General features: G+C 45.9%; 1 protein-coding gene across 3 annotated transcripts in view; it reads left to right on the forward strand.

Annotated features, from left to right (window-relative positions):
- Window positions 1-21,650, forward strand: part of LOC145357908 (ensconsin-like) — a 237,341-nt gene that overhangs the window by 199,181 nt on the left and 16,510 nt on the right. For all 3 annotated transcript variants that reach the window (XM_080211476.1, XM_080211477.1, XM_080211478.1), the window contains 7 exons: window positions 474-640; window positions 2,286-2,548; window positions 4,368-4,503; window positions 8,890-9,070; window positions 13,169-13,273; window positions 14,271-14,321; window positions 19,904-19,970. In XM_080211476.1, the coding sequence (XP_080067602.1) occupies window positions 474-640; window positions 2,286-2,548; window positions 4,368-4,503; window positions 8,890-9,070; window positions 13,169-13,273; window positions 14,271-14,321; window positions 19,904-19,970 (970 nt within the window). The remainder of the gene's footprint in view (window positions 1-473; window positions 641-2,285; window positions 2,549-4,367; window positions 4,504-8,889; window positions 9,071-13,168; window positions 13,274-14,270; window positions 14,322-19,903; window positions 19,971-21,650) is intronic.

Raw genomic sequence — 21,650 nt, forward strand, 5'->3', positions numbered from 1 at the left:
CTCCAGACCCACAACAATGTGATTGGCTCTTTAAAAAGCCCCACTCAGTTCAAGGGCAATTAGGGATGGGCAATAAATGTTGGCTCAGTCAGTGAAGCCCACATCCCATGATCGAATGGGGGGACTCCATGTTGGTGTGTATCCTCCTCGCTTACCACTGGTTCTAATCTTGTGCCCACTTGGAACTCAATTCCCTTTATCAAGAAAGAGGAAATCTTTCACTTTAATAAGAGTTGAAAGAGAGGCAGTTTCAGTTTCTCATGGCCTCCTTGTTATCCTGTCATCCCCTGCAGCAGTCTTGTGGATGTGGACACTCATTTGGCAATTGGTTTTTGCCAGACTGTGTCTTTATTTTGTTTATTCACCTGGCCTCTGCCGCAACAGACAATACTAGAATGCAAGAATCATTCATCTCCGCCGCTTTACCTGTGGTTTGTCTCGGACTTTGAACCCTCTTTCCATTCTGTCACCAGAGTGAAAGCAAGAAGAAAGAGAAGAAGGAGAAAAAGGACAAGGAGCGGGAGAACGCGAAGGAAAAACATGCCCTGTTAAACTCTGGGAGCGTGTCTGACAAAATAATGAGGAAGCGACAGTCCCTCCCCATTGTGAAGAGTAAAGAGTTTGTAGCGAGAGAAGCCAGGTACTCCCTAATACTCCTGTACCAACCCTCACTGCACATTACAGTCTTTCAAATCATCACCCACCCTCTTGGTACTTGAAACTCCAATGTCTCCAATTGCTATGTTGCAAACTGCATTTAGATCAAATCGGAGTGTCCCTTTGACCTATGAACTGGCCTGAACCCCTCAATTGGTTTTCATCCCACAACTCCCTCTCGGGTATCTGTTATTCTATATATAAACCACCCTGAACCCCTCCATTAGATTCCAGTCTGTAACTCACTCCCAGGTATCTGTTATTCAATATTTAAACCACCCCGAACCCCTGAATTAGATTCCAGTCTGTAACTCACTCCCGGGTATTGTTATTCAATACTTAAACCACCCAAACCCCTCAATTAGATTCCAGTTTGTAACTCACTCCCGGGTATCCGTTATTCTATGTATAAACCATCTGGAACCCCTCGATTAGATTCCAGTCTGTAACTCACTCCCGGGTATCTGTTATTCTATATATAAACCACCCCAAACCCCTCGATTAGATTCCAGTCTGTAACTCACTTCCAGGTATCCGTTATTCTATATATAAACCACCCCAAACCCCTCGATTAGATTCCAGTCTGTAACTCACTCCTGGGTATCCGTTATTCTATATATAAACCACCCCAAACCCCTCGATTAGATTCCAGTCTGTAACTCACTCCCGGGTATCCGTTATTCTATATATAAACCACTTAAACTCCTGTATTAGATTCCAGCCTGTAACTCCTTCTGCCTTGGTTGTATTCTACATTTTAATACAATTTATAACAAGTTATGTATACAGGTCCCAGTCTGGCCTGATTATCTCTCTCCCCCAGTTACCTTTTTGCAGACAAATACTGCATTGCTCTCACTGCAGAGATTCCACAGGATGAGTTGAGATACTCAGAATAATTTTATTTACATATTTTCTGTTTAATACGCACAGGCATTGTATTATCAGATTGGGTAATGGTTCTCTCTCTCCCACCCCCTAGAATGTTCAAACCAACTATTCTAAAAAGAACTTCTTTCATTCTTCACAGGGGTTGAAAGAGACAAGCTATTGATGGCATGGCGTTCTCCCAACTCTTTCTCTTATACTTGCTTTTAACAAACTATGTATTGGTGATAAAAATAAAATGGGTTGATATAGAATTGGGCAACGTGCCAGGTGAGCTCACTCCTTCATCTGCCCTTTTATCTCTGACCTGTGGGCGGTGATCCCAAGTCACTACACAGCAGCGTGATTGAATAAAATTTGATGCTGAGTCATATAAGGAGAGATTAGAACATGTGGCCAAAAGAACATGTGGTTTTAAGGTGCGTCTTAAAGGCACAGAGAGAGAGGGTCAGTTTAGAGATTTGGTCGCAGAAGGCACAGCTTTCAATGAAGGACAAAGAAAATTTGAAGGTTCAAGAGATCAAAACTGGAGGGACATTGAGGAGTTATACAACTGGAGGAGGTTACAGAGATGTCAGGGGCGAGGTCTTGGGAGGGTTTGAACAAGAGGATGAAAGTTTATAATTGGGAGTGTTGCCGGATCAGGAGCCTGCGAAAGTCAGCGAGCATTGGGGTGCACCGACTCTCTAGCCCCCTCCCGTTTTAAAAAAAATTTGCCCTGTCATTGTTTTCGGAAACAGATTGAAGAACCGCTCTTTGCCAAGCTCGCCCAGACGTAGGCCTTCTGGCACCAGTAATGGTCCGGCAGTGCCAACGATGACAGCGGGCAGCAGCACCCCAGTTAGGAAGTCAAAAGGCAAAGGCGAGAGTCGCAAGGAGAAGGAAAACCGCCCAAAACGGAAGGTGGAAAAGGACGAGGCGCCAAAGGAAGGTTCAAGGCCTGCATCAGCGAGCGGCCTAAAAAATAAGGAGACGCCAGTCGAGGCTCCAGAGTCAGCACATGGTAAGGGAATTGACTCCAACTGATCGTTTCCATAGCAATCCTCCCCTTTCTATTGAAAAGGAATCATCATAATTGGGATAAAGAAATCTTAAGTCCTTGAAATATGTATTTTTCAAAGATTCACAATTTTTGTGAAGAGATTATTCCTCGACTCAGACCTAAGTAATTTAGTCCCTGTTGTCAGATTGTGACCCTGTATTCTTGATTCCCCATCCAGGGGAAACAGCCCCCCCCCCCTATCAAGCCCCTTCAAAATACTGTGAGCCTGATTCACCTAAAAAATAATTCCAAGCACTGAATTTGCAGGAAGGCTGGTGTAATTCACAATTGTTTCCTCACTGGGAGTTCAGACTCGAATCTTCCACACTCTGCAATGCAGAGGTCATAACCGTGAATATCATTAAAAGCTCGGTGGGGGTGGGGGTGGGGGTAGGAGGGGAGGGCAGGGGGGAAGGGGGTGGGGGTGGGAGTTGTTGCTGTTCGCACCAGAGTCTGACGGTTCCAGACCTCTGTGCATGCGCAGTGACTCCGATCTGTCAGCCTCTCGATTGCTGGCTGGCCGCACACACACACACACACACACACACACACACACACACACACACACACACACAAAAATCTGCCCGTCAGGAGCCCCCCTGATCTCCAGCAAGTCTCTGGCAGTGACGATCCCCCCCACCACCCTCCTCCACCCCCCCCTCCCCCAACCCCCCCAACCAACAACGAGAGGCAGACCACCCCCTCCGCAGCATAGAGAGTGGCAGCAGGACCTCCCTCACCTCCATCAAAGACCCCTAAATTCTGGTTACACCAGGCCTCCTGGCCCCTTGGCACTGCTGAATGCCCAGTGGGCAGTGCCAGGGGCACAGGCTGGCACTGCCAGGGTGCCCATGGTGTGGAGATGCCGGCGTTGGACTGGGGTAAACACAGTAAGAAGTCTGACAACACCAGGTTTAAATCCAACCGATTTATTTGATAGTAAACTTGCAAGCTTCCGAGGTTTACCTCTTCATCAGGTGAATGAAGAGAACCTCTCATCATGGGACACCTCTCAGCCCAGGAACCAATCCAGTCAACCTTCACTGTATCACCTGCGAGGCAACTATATCCTTCCTTAAATATGGAAGCCTAAGCCAAACACACTGTTCTCGGTGTAGTCTCATCAAAACACTATATAATTTGTAGCCGAACCTCCTTATTCTTATTCTCCACTCCCCTTGCGCGTGCCATTAGCCTTAATTGTTTGCTGTACCTCAATATTTGTAGTATACATGGGAGGCTGTTTCGGGCACTCCCTGTGTCAGCACAATGGTAAAGGAATATATTGTGTTGTGGAGTAAACAACCAGAAAAATACAAACCAGGGGTATTTAAAGAAGCATCAGGTCCATGAAAAATAGACTGATGAGCCATTTTGCATTGAAGCATTTGTGTATTGGGATAGAGTCCCTTTGAGATGTCAACTGGAGACCAAATTTTCCTCTGTCACTAATTAGATAGCGTTTCCTGTGATGAGGGCATGTGAAGATTTTTACTTCAGCTTTGCTGGAGGAAGTATTTGTGTAGTACCTTCTTATTGTCCAAACATTCTGTAATCCTGTCAGAATAACTACCTTTGACATAAAGGCAGCATTTAATGAGTGTAACAGCGAAGAGTAAAACAGAGGTAAAATCTTGGACCATGACGGACACCAAGGGAAGTGGTTGTGGTTGCCAGCATCTCAAAAATAACTGCAATCCAAAAGAATCAATTGGCTGTGACACAGGGGCGTCCCACTGACACCCAATGCTTTTTAACACGTACGTGTTTTGTATTTTAGCTTCACCTGCAAAAACAATAGCAGGAACTACAGATCCCGAGGAGGCTGTGAGGGTCCTCGCAGAGAAACGGCGACTGGCAAGAGAGCAGAGGGAGAGGGAGGAGCAGGAGAGACAGGAACACGAAGAGAAGATGAGGTGGGTGTTAAATTTACTGAGTTAGCACACTGTTCCTTCACACTCTGGCTTTGGCATTTAATAGGTTAACAGATTGCTCCTTCTCACTCTGGGTTTACGGTTTAATGGGTTAACAGATTGCCCCTTCACACTCTGGGTTTGTGGTTTAATGGGTTAACAGATTTCCCCTTCTCACTCTGGGTTTACGGTTTAATGGGTTAACAGATTTCCCCTTCACACTCTGGGTTTACGGTTTAATGAGTTAACAGATTGCCCCTTCACACTCTGGGTTTGTGGTTTAATGGGTTAACAGATTGCTCCTTCACACTCTGGGTTTGTGGTTTAATGGGTTAACAGATTGCCCCTTCACACTCTGGGTTTGTGGTTTAATGGGTTAACAGATTGCCCCTTCACACTCTGGGTTTGTGGTTTAATGGGTTAACAGATTGCTCCTTCACACTCTGGGTTTGTGGTTTAATGGGTTAACAGATTGCCCCTTCACACTCTGGGTTTGTGGTTTAATGGGTTAACAGATTGCCCCTTCACACTCTGGGTTTGTGGTTTAATGGGTTAACAGATTGCTCCTTCACACTCTGGGTTTACGGTTTAATGGGTTAACAGATTGCCCCTTCACACTCTGGGTTTGTGGTTTAATGGGTTAACAGATTGCTCCTTCACACTCTGGGTTTGTGGTTTAATGAGTTAACAGATTGCCCCTTCACACTCTGGGTTTGTGGTTTAATGAGTTAACAGATTGCCCCTTCACACTCTGGGTTTGTGGTTTAATGAGTTAACAGATTGCTCCTTCACACTCTGGGTTTGTGGTTTAATGAGTTAACAGATTGCCCCTTCACACTCTGGGTTTGTGGTTTAATGGGTTAACAGATTGCCCCTTCACACTCTGGGTTTGTGGTTTAATGGGTTAATAGATTGCCCCTTCACACTCTGGGTTTGTGGTTTAATGAGTTAACAGATTGCCCCTTCACACTCTGGGTTTGTGGTTTAATGGGTTAACAGATTGCCCCTTCACACTCTGGGTTTGTGGTTTAATGGGTTAACAGATTGCCCCTTCTCACTCTGGGTTTGTGGTTTAATGAGTTAACAGATTGCTCCTTCACACTCTGGGTTTGTGGTTTAATGAGTTAACAGATTGCCCCTTCACACTCTGGGTTTGTGGTTTAATGAGTTAACAGATTGCTCCTTCACACTCTGGGTTTGTGGTTTAATGAGTTAACAGATTGCTCCTTCACACTCTGGGTTTGTGGTTTAATGGGTTAACAGATTGCTCCTTCACACTCTGGGTTTGTGGTTTAATGGGTTAACAGATTGCTCCTTCACACTCTGGGTTTACGGTTTAATGAGTTAACAGATTGCTCCTTCACACTCTGGGTTTGTGGTTTAATGGGTTAATAGATTGCCCCTTCACACTCTGGGTTTGTGGTTTAATGAGTTAACAGATTGCCCCTTCACACTCTGGGTTTGTGGTTTAATGAGTTAACAGATTGCCCCTTCACACTCTGGGTTTGTGGTTTAATGAGTTAACAGATTGCCCCTTCACACTCTGGGTTTGTGGTTTAATGGGTTAATAGATTGCCCCTTCACACTCTGGGTTTGTGGTTTAATGGGTTAACAGATTGCTCCTTCACACTCTGGGTTTGTGGTTTAATGGGTTAACAGATTGCCCCTTCACACTCTGGGTTTGTGGTTTAATGGGTTAATAGATTGCCCCTTCACACTCTGGGTTTGTGGTTTAATGGGTTAACAGATTGCTCCTTCACACTCTGGGTTTGTGGTTTAATGGGTTAACAGATTGCCCCTTCACACTCTGGGTTTGTGGTTTAATGGGTTAACAAATTGCTCCTTCACACTCTGGGTTTGTGGTTTAATGGGTTAACAAATTGCTCCTTCACACTCTGGGTTTGTGGTTTAATGGGTTAACAGATTGCTCCTTCACACTCTGGGTTTGTGGTTTAATGGGTTAACAGATTGCTCCTTCACACTCTGGGTTTGTGGTTTAATGGGTTAACAGATTGCTCCTTCACACTCTGGGTTTACGGTTTAATGGGTTAACAGATTGCTCCTTCACACTCTGGGTTTGTGGTTTAATGAGTTAACAGATTGCTCCTTCACACTCTGGGTTTGTGGTTTAATGGGTTAACAGATTGCTCCTTCACACTCTGGGTTTACGGTTTAATGGGTTAACAGATTGCTCCTTCACACTCTGGGTTTGTGGTTTAATGAGTTAACAGATTGCTCCTTCACACTCTGGGTTTGTGGTTTAATGGGTTAACAGATTGCTCCTTCACACTCTGGGTTTGTGGTTTAATGGGTTAACAGATTGCCCCTTCACACTCTGGGTTTGTGGTTTAATGAGTTAACAGATTGCTCCTTCACACTCTGGGTTTGTGGTTTAATGGGTTAACAGATTGCTCCTTCACACTCTGGGTTTGTGGTTTAATGAGTTAACAGATTGCCCCTTCACACTCTGGGTTTGTGGTTTAATGGGTTAACAGATTGCCCCTTCACACTCTGGGTTTATGGTTTAATGGGTTAACAGATTGCCCCTTCACACTCTGGGTTTGTGGTTTAATGAGTTAACAGATTTCCCCTTCTCACTCTGGGTTTGTGGTTTAATGGGTTAACAGATTGCTCCTTCACACTCTGGGTTTGTGGCTTAATGGGTTAACAGATTGCCCCTTCACACTCTGGGTTTGTGGTTTAATGAGTTAACAGATTGCCCTTCACACTCTGGGCTTGTGGTTTAATGCGTTAACAGATTGCCCCTTCACACTCTGGGTTTGTAGTTTAATGGGTTAACAGATTGCCCCTTCACACTCTGGGTTTGTGGTTTAATGGGTTAACAGATTGCTCCTTCACACTCTGGGTTTGTAGTTTAATGGGTTAACAGATTGCCCCTTCACACTCTGGGTTTGTGGCTTAATGGGTTAACAGATTGCTCCTTCACACTCTGGGTTTGTGGTTTAATGAGTTAACAGATTGCCCCTTCACACTCTGGGTTTGTGGCTTAATGGGTTAACAGATTGCTCCTTCACACTCTGGGTTTGTGGTTTAATGAGTTAACAGATTGCCCCTTCACACTCTGGGTTTGTGGTTTAATGGGTTAACAGATTGCTCCTTCACACTCTGGGTTTGTGGTTTAATGGGTTAACAGATTGCCCCTTCACACTCTGGGTTTGTGGTTTAATGAGTTAACAGATTGCCCCTTCACACTCTGGGCTTGTGGTTTAATGAGTTAACAGATTGCCCCTTCACACTCTGGGTTTGTAGTTTAATGGGTTAACAGATTGCCCCTTCACACTCTGGGTTTGTGGTTTAATGAGTTAACAGATTGCCCCTTCACACTCTGGGTTTGTGGCTTAATGGGTTAACAGATTGCTCCTTCACACTCTGGGTTTGTAGTTTAATGGGTTAACAGATTGCCCCTTCACACTCTGGGTTTGTGGCTTAATGGGTTAACAGATTGCTCCTTCACACTCTGGGTTTGTGGTTTAATGGGTTAACAGATTGCTCCTTCACACTCTGGGTTTGTGGTTTAATGGGTTAACAGATTGCCCCTTCACACTCTGGGCTTGTGGTTTAATGAGTTAACAGATTGCCCCTTCACACTCTGGGTTTGTAGTTTAATGGGTTAACAGATTGCCCCTTCTCACTCTGGGTTTGTGGTTTAATGAGTTAACAGATTGCCCCTTCACACTCTGGGTTTGTGGTTTAATGGGTTAACAGATTGCCCCTTCTCACTCTGGGTTTGTGGTTTAATGAGTTAACAGATTGCCCCTTCACACTCTGGGTTTGTGGTTTAATGAGTTAACAGATTGCCCCTTCACACTCTGGGTTTGTGGTTTAATGGGTTAACAGATTGCCCCTTCACACTCTGGGTTTGTGGTTTAATGAGTTAACAGATTGCCCCTTCACACTCTGGGTTTGTAGTTTAATGGGTTAACAGATTGCCCCTTCTCACTCTGGGTTTGTGGTTTAATGGGTTAACAGATTGCCCCTTCACACTCTGGGTTTGACCTCAGTGGTGATGCACTCTGCCCCTTCACTCTGTGTCTGAACATTTTGGAGAAACATGGCATCTTTTCATCTCAGGACCTTGGTCTGGGGTGTTGAGGTCATTGTCTCCTCTGTGCTGGCTGAAGATATTCAGTTACATTAATCTGGCAAATTGAAGCCTATTTGTTATTCTGCTGCACACAGCAATCCTCAGCTTGTAAGTTCCTTCAGGCAAACGCTTCCAGAATTCTGGAACCATTAGTTCATCAGGCTGGTGCGACCTTGGATTTTATTCACGCCCCCTTCCCGCACTGGTGCCTTTGGATGGAGGCCTGGCCTAGAATGAACTCCTTTCACCTGAAGAACATGAACCGTTCACTCTCTTTCACGCAGGCTGATGAAAGAGGAGATGGCCCGCAGAAAGGCTGAAGAGAAAGCCCAGCGTCTGGCCGAGGCCCTTCGACTGGAGGAAGAGAACCGGAGAAAGGAGGAAGAGCAGCGGCTTCAGGAAGAGGAATGTCGGTGGAGGGAGGCTGAAGCCGAGCGAGAAGAAATGGAACGCCTGCAGAAACAGGTTTGAGACAGCAGTGTGCATTTGGAGTGTATCTCAAGACACTCTGAGTTTGCTGAAAGTGAATCAAGCAGCAGTTTATTCAATAGATACACAAGGGAATGCACTCTCAGAATGCTCTAAAAGTTTCCATCATCTATTTATAGCACCTTTGTGGCAACTTACCAATAACTCTTATTGCATGTAGTTTGGTACATCTGCAATTACGGATCAGTTTACATCAGAATGACCTGACTCTGTGCCCAAACAATGCCCACAGCTTAATCAATCACAAACCTCGTCTTATCTGTTCAGACAATTTACGACATTGTCCAATCATCTGTATATCCTACCCTTGCGGCGGAGGTTCTTAACTCATCATCAACTTCCTTCCTCAATCAAAAGTCACACGGTCCTCACTGCGTGCACGCTCGTGTATTTCTTTTTACTGCGAACATTTTTACATCTTAGACCAATATTTCGTCAAGCCTGGATAATCCCATGGTAGACTACCTCAGGATAAAGCACGACTGCAAATCCTTCACCTCTATCTATTTCATAATCATCTGGCAAGAATGGAATCAAGGCCATTTGCCCATCAAACCTGCACTGCCATTCAGTTAGGTCATGGTCAATAATCTATTTCTCCGTCATTTTATCCCACTCTCCCTTTATCTGTTGATATCATTCATCTCCAGAAATCTAGCGATTTCTGTCTTGAACATAAGAAATAGGAGCAGGAGTAGGCCATCTAGCCCCTAGAGCCTGCCCCGCCATTCAATAAGATCATGGCTGATCTGATGGTGGTTCGGTTCCACTTCCCCGCTTTCTCCCCATAACCCTTAATTCCCTTATCGATCAGAAATCTATCTACCCGTGACTTAAATATATTCAATGAGGTAGCCTCCACCGCTTCAATGGGCAGAGAATTCCAGAGATTCACTACCCTCTGAAAGAAGAAGTTCCTCTTCAACTCCGTTCTAAACTGCACCCCCCCCCCGCCTTATCTTGAGGCTGTGCCCTTTAGCCCTGCTATCCTTTCTGAGCAGGAAGAATCTCTCTACCTCTACCCTATCCATCCCTTTCATTATCTTATGCGTCTCTATAGAATCCCCCCTCAGCCTTCTAAACTCCAACGAGTACAGACCCCAGTCTATTTAGTCTCTCTTCATAGTCCAACCCCCTCATCTCCGGTATCAGCCTAGTGAACCTCCTCTGCACTCCCTCCAAGGCCAAAATATCCTTGTGCAAATACGGCGACCAAAACTGCACACAGTACTCCAGCTGCGGCCTCACCAGTACCCTGTACAGTTGCAGCAAGACCTCCCTGCTTTTATATTCTATCCCCCTCGCTATAAAGGCCAGCATCCCATTCACCATCTTGATCACCTGCTGCACCTGCAGACTGGGTTTTTGCGATTCGTGCACAAGGACCCCCAGGTCCCTCCGCACCATCGCATGCTGCAGCTTTTCACCCTTTAAATAATAATCCCTCCGACTATTATTTCTTCCAAAGTGGATAACCTTACATTTGTTCACATTATACTCCATCTGCCAGGTCCTCACCCACTCACTCAGCCTATCCAGATCTCTCTGCAGACTTTCCGCATCCACCATGCAATTCGCTTTTCCACTCATCTTCGTGTTATCAGCAAATATTGTTTCCCCTCCACTCAGCCCCCTCCTCCAGATCACTTTACACTCGCCTTATCCCAGTTATCGTGAGGAGGAGTAGGGGTAGAAAATTCCAAAGATTCGTCATCCTCTGAGTGAAGAAACTCCTCCTCACCTCAGTCTTAAGTGTTCTGCTCCTGATTCTGAGAGATGTCCCCTCTTTCGAGATTCACCATCCAGAGGGAACATCCTATCCACGTCTACCTTATCGAGCCCGTAAGCATTTTATGTTTCAAAGAAATCACCTCTCATTCTTCAAAATGCTAAGGAATACAGACTTACTTTCCTCAATCCCTTCGTAAGACAATCCTACCATAAAATTAGTCTGGTAAACCTTTATTGCACTCCCCCCATGGCAACTACATCCTTCCTTAGATAAGAGGGCTAAAACTCCAGGTTGTGGTCTCAACAATGTTCCAGACGACCTAAATAAGTGATACCATCTGAAACCTGACCAGGAAGATGGAGCACTGAGTGCAATGACTTCCTGATGATCCAGGTCTTTGAAGCTTAAATACATAACGGGTCCCAGTTCCTCATAAATAGAAGCAACTTAGTGCAGATGCTGGAATCTGAAACTGAAAGAGAAAATGCTGGAAAATCTCAGCAGGTCTGGCGAAATAAAGCTGATGTTTCTAGTCCAGTTGACCCTAGGTCAAAGCTGAACTCGAAGCGTCAGCTCTTTTCTCTCTTTTCTCTCGTTTCTCATGCCTTGGCCGGCCTTATTGCCCCTGCTTCGCCCCTGAAGATACTGACTCATTCATAGAATCATAGAACCCTACAGTGCAGAAAGAGGCCCTTCGGCCCATCGAGCACAATCCCACCCAGGCCCTACCCCCATATCCCTACATATTATACCCGCTAATCCCTCTAACCTAAGCATCCCTGGACACTAAGGGGCAATTTCTTAGCAACCTAACCCACACATCTTTGGACTGTGGGAGGAAACCCTCGCAGACACGAGGAGAATGTGCAAACTCCACACAGACAGTGGCCCGAGCCGGGAATCGAACCCAGGACCCTGGAGCTGTGAAGCAGCAGTGCTAACCACTGTGCTACCGTGCCACCCTTTTGGACTCTTGGAATACGCCTTCAGCAAACACTTTCCACCATATCTCACCAAGCAACTGGTTTTCACCGGTTGGCAGGCTCAGTTCGAACGGTGCCAACTGGACACCCCGATGTGAGTCCAAAAAAGGAGGGTGTTGAACCTGATCAGGCAGTGGTCAGAGTTACACTCGATCTATCAGAATGATGACGATATTCACGGGGAGGGAGAGGAGGAGTGTGGGCTGGGGCGGAGGGTGTGGGGCAAGGTGCAGGGATGATCTGAAAATGTGGAAGTCCCCCTGTCCAGTACCATCAGATAGCTGGCCAGATTAAAAGGCCGCTGGAGCACAAAATCCTGAGGCCTCAGGGCAGACTGTTGGGGAGGAGACCTCGCCAGCTAGAACAAATTGAGTTTTAGTAGCAAGTGCAGGGTTGCAAAGAAAAGGGGAGGGGAGACTGGAAGAGGTTGTGGGGCAAAGAGCCCTGAATCACAGGCTGGATGGTGGCTGATCAGAACAGACGATGAGACTGGGCAAAAAGTCTCGTGCTCCTTTGTGATCAGAGCAGCTCTGATAACGCTCCATGGTAGCACAGTGGTTAGCACTGCTGCTTCACAGCTCCAGGGACCTGGGTTCGATTCCCGGCTCGGGTCACTGTCTGTGTGGTGTTTGCACATTCTCCTCATGTCTGCGTGGGTTTCCTCTGAGTGCTTCGATTTCTTCCCACAGTCCAAAGATGTGTGGGTTAGGTTGATTGGCCGTGCTAAAATTGCCCCTTAGTGTCCAGGGATGTGTAGGTTAGAGGGATTAGTGGGTATAATATGTAGGGATTTGGGGGTAGGGCCTGGGTGGGATTGTGTTCGGTGCAGACTCGATGGGCCAAAGGGCCTCTTTCTGCACTGTAGGGTTCTATGATTCTATGATACTGTGACACAACAGTTAGCTCCGGCTCAAGTTACTCCTGTCTCCCTTTAACTGCCAGGTTTCCCGGGCTCTGGGGAAACTCAACTGGCCAGTATCAAAATCATGCCCCCAGCTGTATGTGGGAGTCTAATATTATTATACGTATCCCTCCCCTCGAGCAGGATAGAGAGCAGGCCTATTATTACTTGCCACTATCAAAGTGGCAGCAAGTGATGGCTCTGAGTTGTGCCATATAAGTTGTTTTATCTTGAACCCTGACCATTAGCACCTCCTTGTTTGTATTAGCCCTACTTCCACCAGCAGTATATTGGCCGGTTGGCGGATTCAGTTGGAACGGTGCGAGGGCTACTTTGATGAGACCGAGTTGAGGTGATGAGGGGGGTTTGGCTGCAATTGTGAGCAATCGCCAAGAGCTTGGGTGAAATGAAGCAATGTCTCGCGATGGAAGTGACGTCACAGGCGATTGTACCCACAGAGAGAAGAGGCAGAGGCTCGAGCACGAGAGGAGGTGGAAAAGCAGCGATTAGAGCGAGAGAAACACTTCCAGAAGGAAGAGCAGGAGCGGTTAGAGAGAAAGAAGGTAACTCTCGTGCGTGAGCATTGTCACTATGGCAACTGCTCCATAACCATGTTGTTAAGGGATAATGATAGCTTACCTCTTTCGTCTTCAACTAATTGGGTATTTCAACCAATTAAAACATGTAACAAGTGCCCCTTCTTAAAGAGGCAGCATTAATAAACTACAGAAGAAATTTGAAAGGAAACTTCATGAATCAACTGAAAGTAGCTTTCCCAGAGGTGAGGGTGCATTCCGGCTCTCCTGCTCACTGCCCTTCACCCCCAGTACCCGGTAATGACTGTAAAACTGCTCAACAATTTGGAAGAACTCAGTTGGCTGATGTGCCTCTGTGCTGAGATCAGCCTGCACTGCGTGCAGTGCCTGATTGACTCATGATTCTGTTAAGACGACTAGGAATGGTCAACATGTACAACCTTGCCAGTATGACCCATGTTCCAAGAACAATGTTGTAGATGTGTGGATACTTGTGAAAGATGTTTGAAAGAACATTTCATGAGAACACTGTTGCCCCTCCCTTCTCCATTTCCCCCTACTGGCTATGCCCAATGATGACCCTCTCTCATGGAGCAAGAGTTTGGTACTCCCAACACCCTTAAACCTCCCCGTGAAAGAGGAGGAGATACATGAGGGGTTTGTAACACGGTAAGTTTCTGTGAGGCAGGGCTGAAAACGGTCAAACAAAAGACTTGTTCAGGAGTGGAGCTCAGTAATGCCACTCTAAGCATTGGTGGTGGTATCTACGGGGATGCAGGAGATGTAATTGTCCAGAAGAATATGTCTCCTGGACTCTTGAGGTCCACCCTTGAATGCAAGCAGATTGCTCTGATTCCTAATCAGTGGGGAGCGGGATATGAGATATATTCAAATAACTTGACCCTGTCCACAGGCCGATAGAGGTATTGGCAACGTTTTGATCAGCAGAGCAGATTGAGAGGTAATAACTTAACCTTCCTCGGTCACTTTGTAATGTTTTATATCATTTCACCCTTTCCTACAGCGCCTGGAACAGATTATGAAAAGGACCAGGAGAACCGATTGTCCGGAAAAGGTATGTCTCACTCGGGAATAATTTATTACTGAGACTTGTATCCATCACTCTGTACCTTTATTAATCAATAAGATTAATGTGTGCCTTTGACTTGTTGATAAAATTATTGGCATTCACAAAGCTAGACCAAATTAGGATTGGTTGGAAAATATTCCTTTTGGGTTAGTTCTGAGCCAATAACATCCCTTATTTGTCTTTAGGTTGCCCCTGACTTCAAAGTGAAAGAAATGTAAAAATGAGGGTAAACATGTCAATTACTAGGGGACATAGGGTAAAAGTTTGGCTGGGGGAGAGTTCAAAGGAGAGGCTAGAGGCAAGTTTTTTTAGACAGAGGGCAGGTGGTAAGTGCCTGGAAAGCATTGGCAGGGGAGCTGATAGAAGCAGATTCAAAAGCAACATTTAAGAGGCATCTTAACAGATACATGAACAGGCAGGGAATAGAGGGGTGCAGACTGCGTGGAGGCAAAAGGTCTTTAAGGTGTCGTGTGTCGGCGCAGGCTTGGTAGGCCGCAGGGCCTGTTTCTATCCAGTAATGATCTTTGAAGGGGGTGGGGGAAAACAGAGATTGGCACAGAATGGAAATCCACCCAACTTCTCACTTAGCCTGAAGAGAAGAAGATCAGTGAGAGAAGACTCAAAGTAGAGGTTGTTCAGTGTGAGGAAGTGTGAGGTAAACATAGAACATTACAGCACAGTACAGGTCCTCTGGCCCTCAATGTTGTGCCAAGCTATGTCCAAACCCAAGATCAAGCTATCCCACTCCCTATCATTCTCGTGTGCTCCATGTGTCTATCCAATAACCGCTTGAAAGTTCCTGAAGTGTCCGACTCCACTATCACAGCAGGCAGTGCATTCCACACCCCAACCGCTCTCTGAGTAAAGAATCTACTTGGACGTCCCTCCTATATCTCCCACCATGAACCTTATAGTTATGCCCCCTAGTAACAGCTACATCCACTCAAGGAAATAGTCTCTGCACGTCCACTCTATCAATCCCCCTCATCATCTTATAAACCTGTATTAAGTCACCTTTCATCCTCCTCCGCTCCGAAGAGAAAAGCCCCAGCTCCCTCAACCTTTCCTCATAAGACCTACCCTCCAAACCAGGCAGCATCCTGGTAAATCTCCTCTGCACTTTCTCTAATGCTTCCGCATCCTTCTTATAGTGAGGTGACCAGAACTGCGCACACTGTTCCAAATGTGGTCTCACCAAAGTCAGGTGTAGTTACAGCATAACCCCATGATTTTTAAACTCAAACCCCCTGTTGATAAACGCTAACACATAATAAGCCTTCTTCACAGCTCTATCCATCTGAGTGGCAACCTTCAGAGATCTGTGGATGTGAACCCCAAGATCTCTCTGTTCCTCCACATTCCTCAAAACACTGCCATTGACCCTGTAATCCGCATTCAAGTTTGTCCTACCAAAATGAATCACCTCGCACTTATCAGGGTTAAACTCCATCTGCCACTTTTCTGGCCAGCTTTGCAGCCTACAAGAGCCCTCCACCTCATCCACTACTCCACCAATCTTGGTGTCATCAGCAAATTTACTAACCCATCCTTCAGCACCCTCTTCCAAGTCATTGATAAAATTCACAAATAACAGAGGACCCAGCACTGATCTCTGTGGTACACCGCTGGTAACTGGCCTCCAGTCTGAAAATTTTCCTTCCACCACCACCCTCTGTGTTCTATGAGACAGCCAGTTACTTAGCCAATCGGCCAAAATTTCCTTCTATCTCACACCTCCCTACCTTCTTCATGAGCCGACCATGGGGAACCTTATCAAATGCCTTACTAAAATCCATTTATACGACATCAACTGCTCTACCTTCATCTACACACTTAGTTACCTCCTCAAAGAATTCAATCAAATTTGTGAGGCAGGACTTACCCCTCACAAAACCGTGCTGACTATCCCGGATTAAACTGCATCTTTCCAAATGGTCAAAAATCCTATCTTTCAGGACCCTTTCCATTAACTTACTGACCACCGAAGTAAGACTAACAGGTCTATAATTACCAAGGTCATTCCTATTTCCTTTCTTGAAGAGAGGAACAACATTTACCACTCTCCAGTCCTCTGGCACAATCCCTGAGGACTGCAAGGACCCAAAGATCAAAGCTAAAGGCTCTACAATCTCATCCCTTGCCTCCCAAAGTATCCTAGGATGTATCCCATCTGGCCCAGAGGATTTATCCACCCTCAGGTTTTTCAAAATTGCTAACACATCTTCCCTCAAAACATCTACCTCCTCCATCCTATCAGCCTATATCACACTCTCATCCTCAAAAACATGGCCCCTCTCCTTAGTGAAGAAAAATATTCATTCAACGCCTCACCTATCTCTTCTGACTCCATGCACAAGTTCCCATTACTATCCTTGACTGAGCCTAACCTCACCCGGGTCATTCTTTTATTTCTTACATAAGAGTAAAAAGCCTTGGGGTTTTCCTTTACCTGACCCCCAAGGACTTCTCACGTCCCCTCCTAAATCTCCTAAGCCCTTTCTTTAACTCATTCCTAGCTATCTTCAAGTGACCCAACTGAACCTTGTTTTCTCATCCTTACGTACGCTTCCTTTTTCCTCTTGACAAGACATTCAACCTCCTTTGTGAACCATGATTCCCTCACTTGGCCATTTCCTCCCTGCCTGACGGGGACATACCTATCAAGGACACTGTGTATTTGTTTCTTGAAAAAGCTCCACTTTTCATTTGTGCCCATACCTGACAGCTTCTGTTCCCATCTTATGCTCCCTAATTCTTGCCTAATCGCATCATAATTACCCCTGCCCCAATTATAAACCTTGACCTTCCGTGTGACCCTATCCCTCTCCATTCCAATAATGAAGGAAATACACTTTAGACGCACAAGAAGTACAGGAGAGGATTTTCTCAATGGTGAAGAAGCAGGAGCTGTGAATGAGCAGAGAGAGTTAGGGTCCAAACACAGAAATCACCAAACACTAGTAGATAGGTACAAAAATAAAAAAATGGAAAATCCTCTATTGCAAGAGGGCTGGAAGATAAAGAGATGGAATTTTGTGCTACACACAGAGAATCATAGAACCCTACAGTGCAGAAAGAGGCCCTTCGGCCCATCGAGTCTGCACCGAACACAATCCCACCCAGGCCCTACCCCCATATCATACCCACTAATCCCTGTAACCTACGCATCCCTGGACACTAAGGGGCAGTTTTAGCATGGCCAATCAACCTAACCTGCGCATCTTTGGACTGTGGGAGGAAACCGGAGCACCCGGAGGAAACCCACGCAGACACGAGAAGAATGTGCAAACTCCACACACTCAGTGACCCAAGCTGAGAATCGAACCCAGGACCCTGGAGCTATGAAGCAGCAGTGCTAACCACTGTGCTACCGTGCCGCCCACGGTACACCCCATCCTGAGTGTTGCCTTCAGTTTTGGAAACTTCAGCTCAAGAAGGCAATATTGGCCTTTGAGAGAGCTCAGCACTGTTCAAGAAGGGTCAAAATTATGAGGACAGATCGTATAGTCAGAGCCTGTTTTCCTTCGGTTCGTCCTGTAAGCGTCAGCTGTGACTTAGTTGGTACCACTCTCACCTCAAAAGTTCTGGGTTCAAGTCCTGTTCAAGGACAAAGGTTAAGGCTGACACCTCAATGCAGCACCGAGGAGGAATGTCAGAATTGTAATTTTTCAGGTGAGACGCTAAACTAAGGTCTGCTCCACTGCCTCAAGTGGCATTATTCTGAAGAAGGGAACCTAGTGCCAAATCTCGCATGCACCATTCCAAAAATAATTTGTCTGATTAGCACGTTGCTGTCTGTGGGAGCTTGCTGTGCACGATTTTGGCTGTCGTGCTTCCCGCATTACAACAATGACTATATTTCGGAAGTGCTTCAATGACACTTTGTGACAATGAGAGGTGCTGTGTAAATGTAAATCTTCCATTTATGGAATATAGATGTAAAGAGTCATCAAACTGATGATTAAACAAGGGTAGTTGAAGCAGCTTTTCTGGTGATGGTGTCGGGCTTGTAGGGTATAGTTTAAGACAAGAGGGTAGCTAAGCTGTTTAGGGGTGACCTCAGGAAACACTTCTTCTCAGAAAGAAGAGTGAAAATCTGGAAATTCTCCCTTATTAAGCTGTTGAGTCTGGGGATAAATGGAAAACAGAAACACTCAGATTGGTAGGCCAATGTATTAAGAATTCAGGAAGCTAAGACAGAACTGCAACCAAAATGGAACAATGGCTTACTCCTGCTCCAGTATTCCTGGAGAAACCACCAGCAGTATCAGTGTTAAAAACGAGAAACGCATTTTGGCTTCAATGTGATTTTTTTTTATGGAGGATCACAGTCACCATTTTATTCGGACGTTGGGTGGATTTGATTGGTTTGTGTGCGATCGTTCTAGCTGCTCCCTGTTTCGTGATTGGTTGGTGTTCCCAGGCTGTATGGAATTAACTGCACGGCGAACAGAGGTGGTGATTGGTGTTGGTACCCCTTTACTGTTGCCTATTGGCTTTGTCCCAATGCTGATGGGAACACGGCTGGAGTGCATTCGTCTGCGGACCTCAATTTTAATGGGTATTTCTTCTCTATCTGACTTGGGTTGCCATGGTGTTGGCATGGGCTGACGGCTGTCACGGTGCTTGCTTTGACTGTCACTGAGCGGGACTACTAGCTGATGACTGACACTGTGCTGTTTGTGTTGGCTGACTGGTGGAGACATTTGCCACTGGCTGATTGGTGGAGACATTTGCCACTGGCTGATTGGTGGAGACATTTGCCACTGGCTGATTGGTGGAGGCATTTGCTGCTGTCTCTGCTGATGCTGGCTGATTGGTGGAGGCATTTGCGGAAGTCTCTGTTGATGCTGGCTGATTGGTGGAGGCATTTGCTGCTGTCTCTGTTGATGCTGGCTGATTGGTGGAGGCATTTGCCACTGGCTGATTGGTGGAGGCATTCGCTGCTGTCTCTGTTGATGCTGGCTGATTGGTGGAGACGTTTGCTGAAGTCTCTGTTGCCACTGGCTGATTGGTGGAGACATTTGCTGATAGCCCAGTTGATGCTGGCTGATTGGTGGAGACATTTGCTGATGTCTCTGTTGCCACTGGCTGATTGGTGGAGACATTTGCTGATAGCCCAGTTGATGCTGGCTGATTGGTGGAGACATTTGCTGATAGCCCAGTTGATGCTGGCTGATTGGTGGAGACATTTGCTGATAGCCCAGTTGATGCTGGCTGATTGGTGGAGACATTTGCTGATGGCCCAGTTGATACTGGCTGATTGGTGGAGACATTTGCCTCTGGCTGTTGTAGCTCTGTCCGTATCGTGTTATTGGTAGACGTATTTTCCAGGGGCGATTGCTTCTCTGTCCAAGGATTGGTGGAGACACTGCAGAACAGTTTCTATTGCTTTCATGGCAGCTGATTGGTGGAGTCCGTTGCCGGTGCCTGTCACCACTTCTCTTGTAGCTGATTTGTGGAGTGGATTGCTGGTCGCTATCAGTGCTTGTCGAGTCGTCGCTGTTGTATTGTGCTTTCTGATTCAACACTGACCGATGTTTTTTGTCCGTGTGTTCCTCCTACAGAAAGACGACAAAAAATCAGCCGCTGATGGGGAGCAAAATGACAAGGATGCAAAGGCAGAGTCACAGGGTAAGGCGGGGAAAAGAGTGGGGGGAGTGCAGTAATGCAGATTTGGGTACAGCTGGGAGCTGAGTTGAAAATACTGAACAACTCTTCTAAAAAAAAACTCGAATGACAAAAAAGATGAGCAGCTTATTCAGCCGCCAATTGTGTCGGACAGTTGGATTATTTAAGGGACTTTTACTGTCACCCAGTGTTAACCGTAAGATCATTAGAAATGGGGACAAGATAGGCTATGCGACCCTCAAGCCTGTTCAGCCGTTAAATAGGATCATGGCTGATTTTGCATTCTTCAAGTCCACTTTCCTACCCTTTCCTCGTAACCCTTGATTCCCTTACTGATCAAAAATCTGTCTCAGCCCCAAATATACGCAAGGATGCTGCCCCCACAGCCAATGAGTTCCATTGACTCTCACCCCTCTGAGAGAACGTGATGTAGAGATACCGGCGTTGGACTGGGTCGGCACAGTAATAAGTCTCTCAACGGCAGGTTAAAATCCTAAGGAGCAGCGCTCCGAAAGCTCGTGATTCCAAATAAACCTGTTAGACTTTAACCTGGTGTTGTGAGGCTTCTCACTGTCCTCTGGGAGAAGAAATTTCTCCTCCTCTCAGTCTCAAATTGGTGCTGCCTGGTTCTAGATTCTTCCATGAGGGGAACATCCTCTCAGCATTTACCTTGTTAAGCCCCTTAAGAATCCTCTATGTTTCAATGAGATCCCCTCTCATTCTTCTAAATTCCAATGGGTAGAGCCCTAAGCTTTTTAACCTTCCCTCTTAAGACAGGGGATCATTTTAGTGAACCTTCTCTGAACTGCCTCCAATGAAATATTATTTCCTTAAATAAGGGGATCAAAACTGCTCTCAGTACTCTGGATGTTGTCTCCCCAGTACCTTGTACAGTTGCAGCGAAACTTCCCGATTGTTATATTCCGACCCCCTTGAAATGAGGGCCAACATTCCATTAGTTTTCCTGATTACCTGCTGCACTTGTTTTGTGCACAAGTATCCCCCAAGTCCCTTCATATTGTAGCTTTCTGCAGTTTTTCTGCACTTAAATAGAATCATACAATGCAGAAGAGGCCCAGCGAGCCAACACCAACACATTAGAAATACTTGAACTCCCACATAATCCCATCTGCCAGCACTTGGCCCATAGCCCTGAATGTTCAGAAGTTTCTCTGAAAGTTTCTTTACCACTGATGTGAGACTCACTGGTCTGTAGTTCCTTGATTTATCTCTACACCCCTTCTTAAAGAGCCGAACCAGATTAGCTGTTCTGGAATCTCCCCCCCATGGCCAGAGAGGAATTGAAAATTTGGGTCAGAGCCCCTGCCTCCCACAGCAGCCTAGGGCACAATTCATTTGGACCTGGATATTTATCCACTTTTAATGCTGCCAACACCTCCAAGAACGTTGACCCTTCTCTATGTCGATTTGCTTAAGAATCTCAGTCTCTTTCTGAATTCCGTACCATCGTCCTCATCCTCCTGGGTGAAGACGGATGCGAAATATAATACTCTGTTCTTTTGTTTTCCTTCAAAAATGAACAACTTCACATTTTTCCACATTGTAATCCATTTGCCAACTTTTTGCCCACTTATTTCACCTATCAATCTCTCTTACTGAACTGTTTGTATCCCTCTCACAACTTGCCTTTCTGCCTATTTTTGTGTCGGCTACAAACTTGGC

The sequence above is a fragment of the Carcharhinus amblyrhynchos genome, chromosome 24, assembly GCF_965287045.1.
Source record: "Carcharhinus amblyrhynchos chromosome 24, sCarAmb.v2.hapA, whole genome shotgun sequence".
In the NCBI taxonomy this organism is placed as follows: domain Eukaryota; kingdom Metazoa; phylum Chordata; class Chondrichthyes; order Carcharhiniformes; family Carcharhinidae; genus Carcharhinus; species Carcharhinus amblyrhynchos.